The 15,888-nt window shown below is 44.5% G+C and overlaps 1 protein-coding gene across 3 annotated transcripts in view; it reads right to left on the reverse strand.

Moving 5' to 3' along the window:
• Positions 1-3,423: 3,423 nt before the first annotated feature.
• LOC121450461 (phosphatidylinositol 4-phosphate 5-kinase type-1 alpha) overlaps positions 3,424-15,888 on the reverse strand; it is a 42,267-nt gene continuing 29,802 nt past the window's right edge. For 2 of the 3 annotated variants that reach the window (XM_041655362.1, XM_041655361.1), the window contains exons 7-15: positions 15,344-15,643; positions 12,272-12,477; positions 11,212-11,295; positions 9,512-9,560; positions 9,214-9,298; positions 8,087-8,233; positions 7,445-7,574; positions 5,513-5,558; positions 3,424-4,919 (exon numbers count right to left, since the gene is read on the reverse strand). In XM_041655362.1, coding sequence (XP_041511296.1) covers positions 4,917-4,919; positions 5,513-5,558; positions 7,445-7,574; positions 8,087-8,233; positions 9,214-9,298; positions 9,512-9,560; positions 11,212-11,295; positions 12,272-12,477; positions 15,344-15,643 — 1,050 coding nt within the window. In that variant the 3' untranslated portion in view covers positions 3,424-4,916. The remainder of the gene's footprint in view (positions 4,920-5,512; positions 5,559-7,444; positions 7,575-8,086; positions 8,234-9,213; positions 9,299-9,511; positions 9,561-11,211; positions 11,296-12,271; positions 12,478-15,343; positions 15,644-15,888) is intronic. The other variant, XM_041655363.1, reaches the window with a different exon arrangement.

Here is a 15,888-nt window from a genome sequence, read left to right on the forward strand (position 1 = left end):
TTAAAACTAATTAGGCTCATGTTTCGTGAACCCACTGCTGTCCTGAAACCTCCCAAGCCAGACAAACCTGGTCCATCATCTCCCCGTTCAACTTCACTCGGGTTCTCCAAACACAGGCAGAATAAAGCCAGACTCCAGACCAAAACACCACAAGAATGGCCCTTACCCCAGCTCACAGCAGTCCTAAATCCCCTGTGCAACTTCATGAGCTGGGAATCCACGGTCTGTGTTCTTATCTTCCAAGCTTCCAAAGGAATGGTCCATGACACTCTTCCTAAAGCAGTTAACAGCTTTCCTAGCCCAGGGTTTCAAACTCTTCTACATTCCTCCCGCATAATAATCCCAAAGGCCTACAAGTCACGTGGCTGGTTTACCACAGAAATGGTTTTTTTTTTGCGGGGGGGGGGGAATGTAGAAGAATTTGGGACTCTGGGCTAGAAGAACTTTTGCATAATGTAGGCAGAGCTTAGTGGGGTTATTCTGACAGGAAATCGGGGCACCAGAAAACTGAGAGGAGTGTGGAGAGCTGGCTCGTGCGGATTCGGAGGAAAACGAAGCTGCACAGCTGTGTTTCCGTCATGTGAGGCGCTGGCTGCTTTCCACTACATCCGAGAACTTGCGTGAGACCGAATTTAAACTTCTGAGTTTGGCAGAGATTTCGTGGCAGGTACTTTTCCCGCTGCTGTGACAAGACACAGAAGCAACTTGAGGAAGGGCTTCCTTTAGCTCATCTGTTGTTCTTTCTAGACAGGGATTCACTGTAGAGCCCTGGCTGTCCTGGCATTCACCGTGTAGACCAGGCTGGCCTCAAAGTCACAGAGATCCACCTGCCTCTGCCTCCTGAGTACTGAGATTACAGGTGTGCTGTAGTTGGAATTTTCTTTGGGCCACCAACCAGCTCCCAAATAAAGACACGGAGACTTATTAGTAATTATGAATATTCGGCCTTAACTTTGGCATGTCCCACAGCTCTTTTTAACTTAATTTAACTTGTTTCTATTCATCTATGTTTTACCTCATGGCTTTTTACCTTTTCTTCATTCTGTGTGTCCTGCTTTCCTGCTTCCTTCATATCTGACTGGCTGGGCCCTGGCATCTCTTTCTCTCCCCGCCCCCAGCCTAAACCCCTCCTCCTACTTACTCTCCATGCCCAAAAGTCCGGCTTATACCTCCTACCTCACTTTTGGCTATTCAGCTTTTTGTTACCTTACAGCAACAAGGTAAAACAGCAACACATCTTTACATAATGAAACAAATGCAACACATCTTTGCATAGTTAAACAAATATTCCGCAACAGTGTGCACCAGCACTGCCCAGCTTAGCCATTTATTATTTAACATACAGCTAATCATACGGTATCCAGTCAGGAGACAAAGAGGAAGGAAAACATGCTGATGGAAACTGCCTTGGCCCATTTGATAGGCCAGCCCTTAGGTGGGTGGAGTAGACAGAACAGAATGCTGGGAAGAAGGGAAGTTAGGCAATCGCCATGCCTCTCCTCTATGGTCAGATGCAATGAAGCTCTGGCCCAAGATGGATGTAGGCTAGAATCCTTCCCGGTAAGCCATACAGATTATTAGAAATGGGTTAGTCAAGATGTGAGAGTTAGCCAGTAAGAGGCTAGAGCTAATGGGCCAGGCAGTGTTTAAAAGAATACAATTTGTGTGTTGTTATTTCAGGGCATAAGCTAGCCATGAGGCTGGGAGCCAGGCGGCAGGCCTGCCTGCAGCTCCTTCTACAACATGCAAGCATATAAAACTATTTTATACAGTCCAAGACCCCTTGCCCAGGGACTAGTGTGCTCATTGTTAAGAAAGAGTCTTTCTAATCAGGTGGTGCACACCTTTAATCTCAGCACTGGGGAGGCAGAGGCAGGCAGATCTCCGAGTTTGAGGTCAGTCTGGTCTACAGAGTGAGTTCCAGGACAGCCAGGGCTGTTACACAGAAAAACCCTGTCTTGAAAAAAAACAAACAAAACAACAACAAAACCTGGTGAGAATTTGGTGTCTGGGTGTGTTTGAACTTGGTGTCTGGGTGTGTTCTAGTTGATAGGAACCATCACAGCAGGCAGCATTCTGTCTGTGACAAGGGTAGTTATTGTATTTTGTTGAGAAAAATAGCTCAAAAATTCATGCAAAGCTAGTGAAGAGTTCAAGAATAAGAATATAAAAATGTAGATTCCAGAAATAAGAATGTAGAAATAGGGGCTGGAGAGATGGCTCAGAGGTTAAGAGCATTGCCTGCTCTTCCAAAGGTCCTGAGTTCAATTCCCAGCAACCACATGGTGGCTCACAACCATCTGTAATGGGGTCTGGTGCCCTCTTCTGGCCTGCTGGCATACACACAGACAGAATATTGTATACATAATGAATAAATAAATAAATAAAGGAATGTAGAAATAAAGAAATATAAAGTTGTTTTTTTTAAAATTTATTTGTTATGCATACAATATTCTGTCTGTGTGCATGTCTGCAGGCCAGAAGAGGGCACCAGATCTCATTACAGATGGTTGTGAGCCACCATGTGGTTGCTGGGAATTGAACTCAGGACCTCTGGTAGAGCAGCCAATGCTCTTAACCACTGAGCCATCTCTCCAGCCCTACAATAAATCTTTAAAAAACAAAAAAGTTTAAGTGTTTGCCTGCATGCATATATGTGCATCATATATGTGCTTGGTATCTACAGAGCTAAGAGGGTATCAGATCCTCTGGGACTGGAGTGACAGAGGGTTGTGAGGCTCCTTGTCTACGCTAGGAACTAAACCAGCAAGTGCTCTTAACCAGAGTCCTCTTTCTGGCCCCAGGAAAAAAAAAAAAAAAAAAGCCTTCAGCCAGGCAGCGGTGGTGCATACCTTTAATTCCAGCACTTGAGAGGCAGAGGCAGGAGAATCTGGGAATTCAAGGTCAGCCTGGTCTACAGAGCGAGAGCCAGGACAGGCTCCAAAATTACACAGAGAAACCCTGTCTCAAAAAAACAAAACAAAACAAAGAATCTCAAATCCTTGAGTTAATAGACTGAGTTACAATCTACTCAAGAGTTCTTCAAGTTTAAACTACTGCAGTTGGGAACTGAAGCCACTGCTCTCAGCTTGAATCATATTTCAGCTGAAGGATGGGAAGGCTGGGTGAAGATTTTGTTCATGCTAACACAAACTGAACCTGGGTGGAGGAGAGAGCTGGAGCAGAGGGGATGTGGAAAAGATCCAAGAAGGCTGGGTGCAGCTCAGCAATCAGGCACAAGTTCTTTCTCCTTGGGTTTAGCCCTAGCATCAACAACTAAGCCCATAACAAACAGCTCTAAAGACAGGGCAACAAGGGAGGTGAGAACGATCATGCACACTATGTACATGCATGAAAATGTAATAAAACCATCATTATCAGGGTAGTCAAAATATTTAAAAATGGGTCAAGTATTTGATAGAATTTTAATACATGAAAACCAGGTATTTATTCCTTTATATCGCATTTGTCATTTTCAACAATACAAAGAAGAGACAAATAGTAACACTCCATAAAAATGTTGACACCCCATGTCCTTTTCCTAATCCAAGCCCTCCCTCAAATATTCCCTCCCACCCCTTACAGAACTTTGTCCTGAATACAACACTTAAATACATCATAAATAGTAAATTATGAAAAAAAAAATAGCAAGAATTGTTTCTTTCCTTCTTGTAAAAAAGAACATGGCAGCAAAGACAGGCAGCCAGAAACTGGCTGGGGGTGTCTAATATAGACAGTTACTTAGGGGTAGGCTAACTTGGTATCAAGGTAGGACGGACTGGAAAAGTAACAACGTGGGATTTCAACAGCCTGCCTGCAACACCATGCACCGCCCCACAGGCCGGGCAGGAGAGGAGAGGGTTTGTGAGACCCCACTTCCAGCTCTCTAACAAAGCAAGGGGCAGGTCAGGTGACATGGCGATCACCCTACTGAGGGAAGTCTGTGGCTCCCCAGGAGTTTAAGAAAATATTCTCTAACCGCATAGATACGGACTGCCTGTTACACAGACACAAATGTCCCCCTCCACCAGAGCTCCACAAAGAGCAGAATACTGTTGGAAATAAGGGAAGGACAAAGAAATCTCCTTTGGAGAATGGTCTAAAATCATTTGATAATTCTTTATATTTAGAAAAACTATTAGAATACATTTCAAATTGCAAAATAGTAATAACTGTATGACCTGGCAGTGAGTAGAGCCCTGCTGAGAAGGTCTACTCTCCTAACAAGGCTGCCCCATTGTTTAACAAAGGGTGCAGGGGGCCATGCCCCTCACTGCTCCCTTGGCCCTAAGTATGGGAGGAGAGCAGCTGCTGGCGGGGCACAGCTTTTCTACTTCAAACACTAGGGCTCTTCTCAACACTTCTACAGCTTTTATCTGAGACTGACTTGAATTTACAACATGTGCTGTTTGTTCTTTTCCTTTTGTGAGGAAGAAAGAAGGCTGGGAGTAGGATCATCCTTACTCTCCCCCAAAAAGCCTTTTAAAAAATCACTGGGGTCTTCTCAAAGACCAGAGGGAAGAGCGAAGGTGGAACCATGTCCAGCTAGTCTGTCCTGAGGAAGTAAGAGTCCAGCTCCAGGAGAAAGGTGAAAAGAAGAAAACCACCTCATCCAGCAGCCCCACCTCCACACAGAGAATGGGGTGTGAAAAATATTCAGTTACATAGGCCATGGCTGGCCCGGGGAAAATTCATGCCACCCAATTCTGGAGCGGTGGGGACACTGCTGTCTTCAACTGTCAAAGGCACTAATGCCCAGAGGAAGGGGAGAACAGTGTTGGAGAGCCCTGCTAGCTCCACACTTCTCTCCTCTTTTGATGACCAAGAAGACGACTCAGCATTCCTGGGGCAAGGGCTGACATCTTGGAATCAAAGTGATAGTAGAATCTCGTTTCAGGTCTTCTCAGGCTCACTGCTCACTGAAAAGAGAAAGAATGTGAAGTTGACCATGAAACATGAGACAGGAGGCAGGAACAGAATCAAGTTTGTTTCATCTTAACTAGAAAATTGACTTCTTTCCTTTTCTTTTTAGTTTCCACTTCCAAAGTATGAAGTTGTTTTTGGTTTTTGTTATTTGTTTTGCTTTTGGTTTTTTTTGACAAAGTGTTTCTCTGTGTAGCTCTGGCCTTCCTAGAACTCACTCTATAAAATCAGGCTGTCCCTGAACTCACAGAGATCCACCTGCCTCTGCCTCCTGAGTGCTAGGACTAAAGGTGTGCGCCACCAGGCCCTGCTACAAGTATGAGGTTTTATAACCACAACCCTTTTTATTTTGGGGAGACAGAATCTCACTATATAGCCTTGGCTGGCCTGGAAAGACCAGGCTGGCCCTAAATTCTGTCTTCCAAGTACTGGAATTAAAGGTATGTACCATCATGCCTGATCACAAAGCCTTTTAAAAGCAAGGCTCAAGGGTATACCAATATTTCCCAATCAACATTTTGCTATGCTCCATCAGTGATCCACTTTATACCCTGCAAGCAATCGCCTTCCATAGACCCCAGGTACTCACATGAGTGAACTCTGACTCTGCAACTTCAAGCTTTTCCAAGGTTGAACTAACAAGGAGAAAAAGAGAAAAGGCAGAGAATTAGAAGACAAAGGGGTTGTGGGTGTACTCAAGTAGCAGAAACATGTACAGCATGTAAAACCCTGGCTTCCACCCTCAGCACATCCAATCTCAATTATATTGCCTCTTCATATGTCTTTTAAGATTCACAAAACACAACTGAAGAGATGGTTCAGTTCATAAAAGGAGCCTGCTGCTCAAGCCCGGCAGCACTGAGTTTAATCCATGGAACCCACACCACAGTGGAAGGATTGACTAATGCCACAGAAAAGAAGACCTAAGAAGCTACTAAATTTAAGCATGCACACAATTCCAGTTACTTGGAGGATTGCTAGCTCAAGGTCTGTGTGGCTACAGAGTGACTTCAAGGCTATTCCGGGCAACCTTATGAAATACTGTTTCAAGATTCAAAGTCAAAGGTGGTAGCAAATACCTTTAACCCCAGCATGGAGGAGGCAGAGGCAAATGAATCTTAGCAGTCTAGTTATTATCTAAGAACTCAAACATGCAAAGAGAGCTTTGGGTTGAGCATGGTGGTATAATGCTTAGTGCCTAACATAAACAGGCTCTAAATTCAATCACCAGCACTACAAAATGACAAACAAAAAAGAAGTTACAAGATTAAAAACTGTTTGCATTTGGAGTGTGTGTGTGTGTGTGTGTGTGTGAGAGAGAGAGAGAGAGAGAGAGAGAGAGAGAGAGAGAGAGAGAGCGCGAGCGCGAGCAAGCGCGCGAACTAGCACATGCCACAGCATGCCTGGGGAGTGGGGTCAGAGGACAAGCCACAAAATCAGTTCTTTTCACACCGTGAGGGTTTTGAAGGTCAAACTCTCATCAGGCCTGAGGGCAAACACCGTTAGAGGCTAAGCCATTCCACTGGCCTGAAGCTAATACATTTATAAGTATTATTGTTTTAATTAGATTTTTTGTTTGTTTTTTCAAACATGGTCTCCATGTAGATGAGGGTGATTTAAACTCCTGATTCTCCTGCTTCCCTTTCCCACGTGCTACAATTACAGGCATGTGCCACCGGCCTGGCTACAGTAGTACTACTCTAAAGCACTTCCACTGACCCCGTTTTCCCTTCTGTCCACATGGAAGGTGATCTCCAAAGCTGCTCCCAGAACTATCTGCTTCCTGACCTGTCTCCTGTCTCCACTGTGAGCTGCACTCAGAGACTTTCTTTTACAATACGATGCAGTAGAGGTACAAAAATGTCAGTTCTGAGGCTAAGTTAAAAAATAATATGGTGGCTTGTTCTTTTGAGACAGGGTTTCTCTGGCTGTCCCAGAACTCTCTCTGTAGACTAGGCCGACCTTGAACTCAGAGATAGATCCACTTGCCTCTGCCTCCCTAGTGCTGGGATTAAAGGACCAACACTGGCCGGCTAAGTGGCTGCTTCTTGAATGAAGGTTTTCTTTGTTTGCTCTGAAGAAAGCTAGCTATAGAAAGGAAACAACAAGAGACCACAGAGGCTGCTACCCAAACATGCACGCACGCACACACACAGAGTTAAAAATTTCTTATAAAAGTTGTGGGGTTTTGGTGGGGCAGGGTCTCACTCTATAATGCTGGCTGGCCTTGAACTCAGAAATCTTTCTGCCCCAGAATACCCAGTTATGTTTCTTTTTCTTTTCTTTTTCTTTTTTTTTTTTTTTTTGGATTTTCGAGACAGGGTTTCTCCATAGCTTTTTGGTTCCTGTCCTGGAACTAGCTCTTGTAGACCAGGCTGGCCTCGAACTCACAGAGATTCGCCTGCCTCTGCCTCCCCAGCACACTACAACATCCAGCACAGACTCTTGAAAATCATCCAAATGAAAATTTCTGAGGACCTGAGAGAGATTATACAAAGTAACAGGCCAAAAAAGAACCAACCTCAAATTTAATATTTGCAAAGGCTCTCCAACTACAGGTGAGAAACTGGGACCGGGAACAGGTGAGCCCTCACTGATTTCTTCCAAAGGTGGAGTCTGAGGTAAGACATCAGGGCGCCCATGGTGTACATCTGGAAAAAAAAGAAAATCGATAAACAAGAAATCAGTCAATAAATAAAGGATAGTATGTAGTCAGGGAAATACAGGGAAAACATGTAGTGATTTAGAGGGGCGTGGTGGTGCATTTCTGTAATTCCAGTACTTGGGAGTCTGAGAAAGGAGGGTTATGAGGTTGAGGTTAGCTTGGCTACAAACAGTGAATTCCACCAGGGCCTGAGCTAGTGAGAACCCGTCTACAAACAAACAGCTGAGCATGGTGGCGCATGCCTTTAGCCCCAGCACTTGGGAGGCAGAGGCAGGAGGATCTGAGTTTGAGACCAGCCTGGTCTATGGAGTGAATTCCAGAACAGCCAGGGCTACACAGAAAACCCTGTCTCGGGGAGAAAACAAAAAACCAAGACAAGTTAGCAAGTTAGTTTCTACTGCATAGAAACGGGGAGTAGAGTCCTGGCCAGAGAACATGAGACCTCAGATGAAGGGAGGGAGTGTCCAAATGAAAGGGGACCCCAGCCCTGGCGCTGACCTGGCTCCACTTCGGCCTTTGTAGTCACTTGTGCTTTGTGTTCCCCAGAGACCGGTGGCTGGTAAGTAATGCAGGAGTTGCCGCTGGGGCCTGACCGCCGAGAGAAAGACGAGCCAGACCGAAACTTTTTGGAAGGAGAAGGCTTCACTTCAAAAGGGAAAGAAAGAGCCTACTTAGCACCCACCTCAGAAACCATCACCAAGACAGACAAGATACAACTGCTAGTATCCCCAACACATACACAAAGTAGTTCTCAAGCAAAGACAGAAAATGGGGTTAATGTCAGAAAAGGTGGCCTACAGAGTACTACTGCTAGGAGAAGAAGAGACAAGTCACCTCACTCTGGAAAGAAACAGAAAACTTAAGACGAAGCGACATGAACACAGCTTTCTGCTCGGCTTCACTGATGGAGTGGACTTGTTCTTTACTAGCATCACCCAATAAAAGTACAGACAGCACATCTCTACCCCTCCCTAGTCCTGATGCACCCAGCACTGTGATTTACACTGGGGCTCACTCTGATTTTGGGCCTCACAGCCTGTCTGTGATGTCTACGCCTTCTTCACCTCACTAAGGGACAGCTGATGCCTATGATGACAGCAAAGGAAGACTTGAATCTGCCAGTTCAAAACACAGAATTTGAAAAAAAAAAAATTGGTATCGTGTATCAAGAAAGCGGAGGGGAAAGACTAAAAACTCCTTCAGCAGTCATCAACAAGGCTTCAAACACTTGAACTAACCGGATAGTTCCTGGTCCCTGGACACGGAAGGAAAGTTAAGAACACTGCTAACATCCTTGCCTGTTCTTTCCACACAGAAGTCTGTTTTAGACACCCGAGCCTGTGTCACAAAGTCTACAGTGACAGCTACACATTTTTTTCCAGTCCCACAATCCCCAGAAATGGCCCTCACCTCAGCGATACATGCAGGGAGAGCCAGGGGGGAGCAGCAACGCGGAAACGACTGGGACAGACAGTGACTGACACAAAGACGAGAAGCAGCGCTCACAGGATGTAGGCAGAGCAGGAGAGGCCTCTGGCCTTGGCAGCTCCCTGACAGAGGTGTCCTGCCCACCATCTCTTGGGGTAAGGGAGCCACTGGGGGGTCATCTGGTAGAAGCCACTTACAGGGAATCTTCTTGAACACTGTGTTGCACATGAAGCGCTGGAACCGCTCAGCATAGAAGCCTGGCCGATGCACTGATACTGTGTCCTGTTGAACAGAAGAGATGACTACAGAGTTAAACAGAAAGGCCCAGAAAGAGGCTGTGTCATCCAAGGGCCTTGTTCCCTTACACTGAAACCCTACCAGAAATGAGATGAATAATACACATAAGAAATGAATAATACATAGATTCACATGTACACTTGAGGGGACAAAAGAAATAGAGATGTGGGGAGTCCTTTAGCTAACTGCTATACTCACCCCATCGTGTACCAGTGCTTTCCAAGAGTGCTCTAACTTCTTAACAAACCTGCCAAGAAAAATGTGTATCACACATTGTCTTTAAATGAAAGACCATTACAATTACTTATTTTAAAGGGCTAAGAGACCATGATATCAGAGAACCTTAAAAAAATAAACACAGGGCAAGTATACCCATTGTGGTACACTGGCTTTCCGAAGAACTACCATGGTAGCACTTATTCCACACAGAGACCAATGCTGTTTCTAGCTAAGCCAATTAAATGAGCAGGACAGTTCAGTAATGAAACACTTGCCAACATGTATGAGGCCCTGGGTTCAATTGCTGGAAAAGCAAAGCCAAACAAAATTAATTAATTGTAAAGGAAAGGCAGGATTAGGTAATAATAGCACATGCCTGTAACCAAGCACTTGGGAGACTGGGTCTAGAGGATTATCGTGAGCTCCAGGTCTGCCTGGGCTACATGTGAGACCCTGTCTGAAAAACAAAAACAAAACTCAGAACAACCAACGAACCAGAAGAGAAAAAAGAAAAGAAAGCTAAAAGAATAGAAGGGTAAAGCTGAGGGAGTATAGCTACACTTGTGTAAGAGGGCTGGTGAGATGGCTCAGGGGATAAAGGTGCTTGCTAACACGTCTGATAACCTGAGTTTAATCCCCAGAATCCACAAAATGGAGAGAACCTACTCCCACATGTTGTCCTCTGTGGCATAAACATACACAAAGACACACAATAGATAAATAGGTGTAACAAAATTTTAGTGATAATAATGGGTATATTAATACTGAACAGTCAGTCTACTTTAGTACTGCAATGTCAGGACCATTTGCAGCTCCTCCCTCATCCCCACTCCACTGTCACAGGCTTGTAGATACAGAAACCCTATCTTCCCCTTGTGGAAATGAGAACGTGCTCCCAGCTGTCTCCCTGTATGGAGGATGACTCAACCCCCAGGTTTCTCACAGAGAGTCAGGGCAGATGGAGTGCTCTGCCCTATGCGTCTGAGGACTGACTCGGTATCCACAGAAAGTATATATCATGTTGAAGAGGCGGTAAGCCAGAAAAGCCAGGGAATAAAGCGCTTAAAACCTAAAGGTAACCGGCCTGTGACTCACTGTTCTTGCATCAGAAAGAACACATCTAAAGCAGGCAGAAGTGGCACAGGCCTTTAATTCCAACACTTGGGAGGCAGAAGCAGGCAGATCTCTGAGTCTGAGGCCAGCTGGTTTAAAGAGGGAATTCTAGGGCAGCCCAGGCTACACAAACACTGTCTCAAGAGAAAAAAAAGAAAAGAAAAACGCACACATCTAAAAGTATGCTGGGGAGTGGACAGATGGCTCAGCAGTTAAAAGCACTTGTAGCTTTTGCAGAGGATCTGGGTTCAGTTCCCAACACCTATATGGTGACTTACCCTCCTCTGACCTCCATGGGTACCAGACATCCAAGGGGTGCACATACATAGACCAAGGTAAAACACATTTATAAAATAGGAAAGGGAAATTTAAAAAAAAAAAAATAGAAGGTGGGGTGGCAGTGGTGCACACTTTCAATCTCAGCACTCAGGAGGCAGAGACAGGTGGATCTCTCTGAGCTCAAGGCCAGACTTGTCTTAAAATAACCAAAGGAAAATAATAAAGAACCTTGAGTGGCCACATCTCAATGTGTCCTCTCCTCAATCTGTGATACACACGCCCCTCACCTGTAGGACTGCAGAATATCAATGATGCCAATATAAAGCAGGAGCCTTTCCCCTTTGTTATTCCGGGCAGGGATGCCACCCATGCTGGAGAAAGCAAAAGGATAAGAATTAGAAAAGTCTGTTCAGTAGCAGCTAGAGGCTTCTCCTAACCTCCAGACAAACCTGGACATGGAACTAGAAGCTAAATATAACTGACACATCTCCAGACTAAGCCCCTCTGAATCATGTGTGATTATCTCCTTCCATTTCTTTCACATAGCTCCAAAGAGACGGAAACCACGACTACTCAGCAATTTTGGAACTAGTCCCCAAATAAAAACAAACATGCTGGTTCTTTTCTATCTTAAGTTGTTCCCACTAGGATACTTTTCGTGGCAGTCATGTTATAAGACACCTAAAAAAATGAAACATCTGAAAATTTTCATAGCCATAGTTATTTTATAAACCCAAGGCAGTACCAGGCCTCCGCAAAGAGGCCTACAGGAAGCTGTGATGAAAGTTCTAATGTGAGCCAGGCTGTGGTGCACGTCTTTAATCCCAGCACTCAAGGAGGCAGAGCTCTGTGAGTTCCAGGATAGCCAGGGTCTGTTACACAGAGAAAATGTCTTAAAAAAAAAAAAAAAAAAAAAAAACCAAAGTTCTATGTGAGCTGGGTGGTAGTAGGGAACGCCTTTAAATCCAGAAGAAGTAAGGGGATCTCTGAGTTCGGGCAGACTGGTCTACAGAGGTAATTCCAGGACAGCCAGAGCTATACAGAAACCCTGTCTCAAATAACAAAAACAAAACAAAATCCTAATGTGCACCTCGGCTTCTCAGGGTAGGCATTTTAATCTTAGGCAACTCTTTCTCACATGAACTGCAAATTCAGACGTTTTCCTTTCCTCATATTCTTTTATTTTCCCCCTCTTATATCCTTATAAAAGAACGGTCAATGGCCCCACGAGCATTAATGCTCTGGCCTCACTGAGGGATCAAAGCTGCTCTTCTCCAGAAGAAGGTGCCTTCGAGAAAAAGTACTGTGAGGATATGTGTGAAAGGTGCTTCTCCCAAGCCCACTCACTGGTCCTCAGTCTCCACGGTGCCACCCCGTCGAGCCTCGCCCTGGATGGATTCCATAGCTGTGGAATAGAGAGCCTTCTGCGGGGCTGGCCTGCGAGTGTCAACTGAGTGTTGTGCTTCATTGTTTATGGGCTCTCGCTGGGCATGGTCCATATTGTGGATTGACATCAGGAGGCTGTAGTCCATTATCTTGAAGCTCTGTAGCACCTAACGGTGAGAGAGCACAGCACGATGATGAGGTATCAGGACTCTGACAAGGGAGATAACCATAGGCTCAGTTTTTGCTCTTAAAGAATGTATCACTCTGGTAAGTCTTTAGTTACACTCCTTTTCTTACCTTTCTCCCATTTGAGTAATATTAACTGCTGAATAGTAATAACAATTTTTGCAGTACTAGAAATTGATTACATGCCTCTGGCATATATCACTAAACTATATCTCCAGCCTCCCTTTACCCTTTAAATTTTGAGTTATGGTCTCACCAAGTTCCCCATAATTGGAATTAAGGCCCAAGCCACCACAGAGAGTACCCAGTGCAACTTTTTTTTTTAGTTCATTTTGACATTTATGCAAAGAACATTCTCTTTTTCCATGAACAAGGACTATGTATCTCTACTGTAAGGAATTTCTAACAACAGGTAGGCATCTTATCTAAGTCCAGCTCCTAGTACTGCCTAAACCTGCAAACTCAGAACTTGGGAGATGAAGATAGGACAAGGAATTCAAGGTCATCCATAGCTATATAGAGAAGACAAAGATAGCTTGGGCTACCTAAGACCCAATCTCAAAAAACCAAGGGGGAAAAAGTACACTGCATGACAGACCTGGGTGAGAGCAGATCTGTAGAGGGACTTAATACAATCAGCTTCAATTCAGCTCAACATTTACTGAAATATTAAAAATAAGCGCAATACAGCAACACAGTACAAATGTTTACATGACAGAAGACCACAGAGGAGGTTAAACAAAAATCACTGAGCCAGGTGGCGGTGGCACACATCTTTTATCCCAGCACTTGGGAGGCAGAGGTGGAAGAATCTGAGTAAGTTCGAGGCCAGGCTGGTCTACATAGCAAGTTCCAGGACAGCCAAGCTACACAGAGCTAAAGAGAAATCCTGTCTTAAAAACAAGACCAAGTAAATAAAGTAAGAAAAACCATTAAAATTAAAAGTCTAGAGTAAGAAGTACACCTCCTGCACAAGGACGTACAGCCTGAGACCACTGAGATAAAACGCACACGCAGGTGTGGCCAATGAAAGAGGCTGACAATGACAGGCATGATGCATCACACCAAGGACCTGGATGGCATCTGTCAGTCTGTTAACATGTTCTGTTCCCTAGCACAGGATGACATTAGCTCCCATGGCTTACTCTGACAGTGCTGTTCAACCAAGGGTGCCATTGATAAGAAGAAAGAAGATGGATGAGGAGTGGTGGCTACAACTGTCTGAGTAAGTTACAACAGCTATCGACTCATTTAGTTGAGCAGGTAGTCATCTGCTGAGAAACAAGGTGGAGAGATGGAGGCTAAGAGTATGGTTTAGGGATAGGCGATAGTGGCACACACACATTTAGTCCCAGTATCAACAGGCCTGAGTTTGAGGTTACCCTAGTGTACACAGTGAATTCCAGGACAGTCAGGGATACATGGAAAAGCCCTGTCTCAAAAAAACAAAAGAGAGAGGGAGAGAGGTTTAGACAGCTAGGCTGTCTTTTACTTTTAATCCCCAAACTAGGGAAACAGAGTCAGGAGGATCAGCTGGAGGTTAGAGGCAATGAAATGCCTGCTGGGAAGAACAGGAGACAGAATGAGTAATGCTGATGGTCTAGACAAGTGGTTCTCAACCTGTGGGTCACGACCCCTTTAGGAGGTTGAACAGCCCTTTCACAGGGGTCGCCTAAGACCATGGGAAAACACAGATATTTACATTATGATTCGTAACAGTAGCAAAATTACAGTTATGAATAAAAAATAATTTTATAGTTGCAGTTACCACAACATGAGGAAATGTATTAAAAGATCAAAGCGTTAGGAGGGTTGAAAATCGCTTATTTAGAAAACATTACAAATCAGCAAAGCCAGTGTACAGCTATGTAATGATAACAGCATTCAAATTTTTAAGATATAAATTTGGATTTGGCATGCAAGACCAAAATTTAAGGAATAATGACTCTGCAGTACAACTAAGATAAAAGTTTTCCTACGAATGCTAGGCTATTTCAACAAGGAACTACACATACACATTCACACACACACAGAGAGCCCAGGTGGAGAGGGTAAATAACAAAGGTAATGGAAAGGTCCAGCATTGAGCTAATGTAAAAGTAATCTAAAATGCCATCTGGGGGTGGGGAGAGGCTCAGTGGGAAAAGTGCTCATTGAACAAACATGTGGAGTTGAGTCTGGGTCCCCAACACCCACAGAAAGGCACGGCATGAGAGAGCACACATGTAATGACCCCAGTACTGTGAGGGAAGGCACAGGCAGATCTCAGTGGTTAGTTGGTCAGCCACATTAGCTGAAATGGTAAATTCTGGGTTCAGTGAGAAAAAGAAAGTGACATCAAGGAAGACTCCCATTGCTGACCTCTGGCCTCTACAAGTGCACACACAAGCAAGCATATACCCTTACATAAGTGACAGAGCCTGTGCTTCACAAGGTAAAGTACAACTGAATCCCTCACACACACATATACATTCCCCAGAATAAAAAACAAAATAATAAAAGCAGCCCAGAACACAGAGAGCAAATGATCAGAGTTCCACCTCCCATAGACTAAATGCAGAGAATCAGAGGTTTTTCTTTTTTTTTTTTTTTTTTGGTGTGTGTGTGTGTGTTCCCCCTCCCACCCCCCACCCCCAGTTTTTCAAGACAAGGTTTCTCTGTGTAATAGTCCTGGCTGTCCTGGAACTCCCTTTGTAGACCAGGCTGGCCTCAAACTGACTCACAAGAGATCCGCCTGCACCTGCCTCTGCCTCCCAAGTGCTGGGATTAAAAGTGTACGACACCGTCACCCAGCAAGGTTTTTCAATGATTTCTGTGTCTGAAATAGAGAAAAATATAGCAACTTACCAAACAGTCACGCTGCAGAGTCTTACACAGAGCACTGTACATGTCAGCATCTAAAAAAAGACCATCAGGGATATCTTGTAGGAAGTCCAGGTCTTTAAAAGTGGGAAGAGGCTTCTCTCGTTCTTTCTGAGAAGCCCGCCGTTTATAAGTTGAACCCTTCAGGTCATATTTCATATGCATTTTGACTGACCGAGGTAAGAGATTGTTCATCACCACAATTCGTATGTTCTTGCCCCCTGCTTGCACACAGTATAGTCCATAGAATTTAGGCAGCAAAGTTCGGGGGTTTTGGTTAAGATTCTAAGGCAAAAAAGGAAGAAACAGTAGAGCAAGTTAGCTGATTCTCATGAAAGTTAAGGCGAAAGCTGCTACCTACTGCTCCTTTGCTCTGCAAGGGATTTAGGTAAAATGTGCTGACCTGCATATTCGTTCAGAATCTCTCCTGGCATCTAAGAGAGTTTAAAGAAAGAATAGTATTAAGCCAGGCAAGGTGGTGGTTGCCTATAATCCTGATACCACAGAGGGCAGCGGGAGATTCAGGAACC

This window comes from Microtus oregoni, unplaced genomic scaffold (genome assembly GCF_018167655.1).
Source record: "Microtus oregoni isolate MIOR12 unplaced genomic scaffold, Mior012 000007F_ref0000211, whole genome shotgun sequence".
NCBI classification, from domain to species: Eukaryota; Metazoa; Chordata; class Mammalia; order Rodentia; family Cricetidae; genus Microtus; species Microtus oregoni.